The sequence below is a fragment of the Mercurialis annua genome, linkage group LG1-X (genome assembly GCF_937616625.2).
Source record: "Mercurialis annua linkage group LG1-X, ddMerAnnu1.2, whole genome shotgun sequence".
NCBI lineage: Eukaryota > Viridiplantae > Streptophyta > Magnoliopsida > Malpighiales > Euphorbiaceae > Mercurialis > Mercurialis annua.
Window position 1 is genome coordinate 70,676,965 of NC_065570.1, and position 3,906 is coordinate 70,680,870.

Consider the following 3,906-nt stretch of genomic DNA (forward strand, 5'->3'; position numbering starts at 1 on the left):
AACATTGAACCCCTCCGTACACAATTTCTTCTAGAATGTTTCAAGTGACAGGTGGCACGGAGGGGTTCAATATTTACATATTTATCAAGTTTAGGGGTTAAATCGGGTTATTTAATAAGTTCAGAGGTTCGATAGGTGAGACGTTAAGTTTAGAGGTTAGATAGGTTAATGGGTACAAGTTCAGGAGTCAAACTATGTATTAAGCCTTCATATTTCTTAGATTAATTATAACATCACGTCTGGTCATATGATTTTATTTATGTCAAATTAAACAGAAAATAAACTAAATAATAGTAATAAAAGGGCAATTAGTAACATTATATAATTAATTCATAAAAAAAACATTATATAATTAATGAAAAGACAGCATGATGATCGCAACCAAGATAATATTTTCATTTTTCTCGCTTTATGAATTACCTGTGTTTAAATTATTCAACTGCGATTAAGCGAAATTCATGAAAATGATCTAAACATTAGAAGATTCAGAAGAGATGAGCCAACTGCTGAAATTTTGAAGGGTGTCTGAGTCGGCTCTATAGTGCTTCTGAGTGAAGTGAAGCAATTGAGACCAAGTAAAATCAGGATACTTCCTCTTCCCTTCTCCGGTTCCGGTAATAAGATTCGCCGGAGGTGTCACCACCTTGTCTTCTTTAGGACAAAGAAAGAACGCCATAGATTTCCGATTCTCGTGCTGGTTCACCACTGCCCTATGCAGACAACTCTTGTATATCCCATTTGATAATGCCTTCATATCCAACAATTTTCAAACCAATCAATTACTTTCAATCTATTGATATATGCATGCATGAAGTTGCTAACTTACACGTAATGAGGAAAATACTACTCATTTTGGATATAATATATTCAGAATTTTTTTAATATTTTAAGATTTAGCTGTTCCTATTTGTAAAACTTGACTCCTCTGTATAATATATATTGTGATTTGACCCTCTAATGTTAAAATGCTTCTTCCATTATTAAATTAATGATAACATTGATAAGTATGAGAGAGTTAATACGGAAAAATGTGTATTAAATTTTTATTCTCTAAATATAAAACAATAAGGGAGTTACGTGGCATGCAATGAAACAGTAGCAGCTTATAAAGAAATTAAAACTTAGGATATATTCAAGATTGAACGCACTCAATATGTTAATATTCTTCCCAAGAATGATATGTTTTCCCGTACTAGTAGACAAATTTGGGGTTACAGAAAGCTAATTTGCGCATTGATGTGTCAATTCGAGAAATATATTTCTTTGTATGCAGATCTTATATATGCATGCACCTTTCAGCAAGATTTCTTGTACAATTTAGTCATGCAACCATCATAATATAGCCACGACAGAAATCACTTACTTAATCGAATCCTTTATGTATTCCTCCCATAATAATTTTACTATTTTTCAGATAGCAAATAGAGTGGTCCGCAATAAATCAATGATAAATAAAAATATTTTAAGCCAAGGAATTGAAAAAAAAAAAAAAAACATGTACCGTAAAGGTGTCACCAATATTGATAACCAAGGCACCAGGACGAGGGGGAACGGTATGCCACTGATTGTTAGTGAAAACCTCAAGTCCTCCCACCTGATCTTGATGAAGAATGGTTAACGTTGTGGGATCACAGTGCGGACCGGTGCCGAGAGCAAGATTTGGTTCTTGGCAAATGGGGTAAAAATTGCACCTCATTAAGGAACAATTATCTTCATAGAAATTCCTATACTGGAATCTATCAACTCCCAAACTTATTGCCAATAGCTCCAACAGGGACAGAGATAACTCGTTCATAGCTTCACAATATTTCTGATACACCATTCTGCAAAATCATCCATTTTTCAATTTTAAGTTAACATTACTAAACAAGGAGGCTGTCATTATTGTGATGTATTCAAAACGTTAGAAATACAACTTTTCTATCATTTAAGGCCTAATAGTCCGTAAAAATCAATTTGTTATAATTGAACCAAACCAAACCGAAAAACTAATATACTATATAATTTCAAAATCAACCGCACCCAACCAAATCAAACAAAATTTTATATTTTTTTTACCAAACAAACCGAACTGAAAAATAATTTTTTTATATATTTTTAATTGAACCGATCCGAACTAAATTTTTATTTTTTCTTAAAACTGAACTGAACCAAAAAAATTAATTTATTATAATTTCAAATTGAATAGAACTAAACCAATTAAAGCTTTTTATTTGTAAACAGAACCACACAGAAAAAATAATTTTTTATAATTTGAACCGAACTAAACCAAATCTTTTTAATTTTAAGCAAAACCACACAAAATAAATTATTTTTAATAATTTCAAATTGAACCAAACCGAACCGAACTAAACAAAAATTTATATTTTCTTCAAAACCGAACAAAAGTGAAACAACCCAAACCAAACTTAAAACCCGATTTTTTATTTTTTTTTAATTGAATTGAACCAAACCAAAAAATTTCATGTTGGTTTGATTCGTTTGGATTTTTAATTATATCATTTTTTTGTTTATATTAGAACTTAATTATTATTATTTTCAAAACTGAACATAATCATAAATTTTCTTGTAAAATCAAACTAAAAACCAAATTAAATATAAAAATTCATTTTTTAAAGTTTTTAATGACTCAAAATTGTCCAATCTAAATAGTAAAACTCAAATCTGCTAAAAATCATTTAATTTTTTATAATTCTAGACATGAACTATTAAGTTTTTATAATACGGAACCCAAACAATTTTCAGATAGGAAACAATGATATAAATGCCTAAATGTATATATTTCTGTGTGTCCACCTCAGCATTTTTTAATCTAAAATTGATTGATTTTTGAATCTAAAAAAAATGATAGTTCGTATATGACAACAAATACGAAACACGTTAAAATTCATAATTTTATTTTCGTTTAACTCATATATATACATGTCTTATAATTCTTACCCAGTCTCTTCAAAATCCTTGCCCAAGGTAGATTTGAAGAAATCGAACACAACAGGATCCGAACTATTTTGATGATACCCGAAGGATAACATCTCTTTCCATGGCAATTTGGTGGAAAACCGATCAGAATGGGCACTCGAATATCCCCACGTTCTGCCCGGCATCTTCCTGGCCTTCAGCTTTTCAGAATCCGGAAGCTTAAAGAAATGATCCATATGATCATTCGCCATTTTGATGACATTCGAATCAACCCCGTGATTGATCACCTGGAAAAACCCGTGCTCCAGGCAAGCCGGTTTGATCATATTCACAGCCTTCAGCGTCTCCATTTCATCACCTTTCAGAAAACCTTGGAGATCCACTATGGGCACCATCAGCTCTTTTTGGGCTCTCACTAACTCATCTTTTGGCCACTGAAATTCTTTGGGTATTGTTTTGTTTTGCAGGAACGAAGTGTCGTTCTGCCTTTGAGAATCAAGTGCAGAAGATAAAACAAGAATTGGATCCATTGAAGAAGATACAGAAATGAAATTTGGTTGGACTTGGAATTGACATTTTTATAGCTCATTTTTGGGGGTTGGTGGTGCCTTGTCTGCTCTCATCATCCAAATATAGAATGTAATTACAATATCTTATCAGATACTGAGTGGACCTATAAAACGTACTTTTATTTAATAACTTTTTTTATTTTTAATTATATGTTGTTTTTGGAGAAATTCTTATGTGATCTACCACGTCAGTAAGCCAATCATATCATAAGACCTCATTAAAATAAGGATATTTTTGTAATTTTGTTTATTATTTGCATACAATTTTGAATAATGATATTAAAAGAATACTCTTATTTTAATGAGGTGTTATGATATGATTGGTTTAGTGCACAGATGACGTGCTGGACTGAGTATATCTAAGAATTTTTTCGTTGTTTTTGAATAAAACACACAACTTAAAAAGGAATTACTTGCG

The 3,906-nt window shown here is 31.3% G+C and overlaps 1 protein-coding gene across 1 annotated transcript; it reads right to left on the reverse strand.

The window, feature by feature from the left end:
• Window positions 1-375: 375 nt before the first annotated feature.
• LOC126675677 (gibberellin 20 oxidase 2-like) lies at window positions 376-3,449 on the reverse strand. The gene is made up of 3 exons (XM_050370229.1): window positions 2,941-3,449; window positions 1,502-1,823; window positions 376-748 (listed from the first exon to the last, which is right to left on the reverse strand). Exons 1-3 carry the CDS (start codon window positions 3,447-3,449, stop codon window positions 470-472), a joined length of 1,110 nt encoding a protein of 369 aa, XP_050226186.1. The 3' UTR covers window positions 376-469.
• Between the last annotated feature and the right edge of the window lie 457 nt (window positions 3,450-3,906).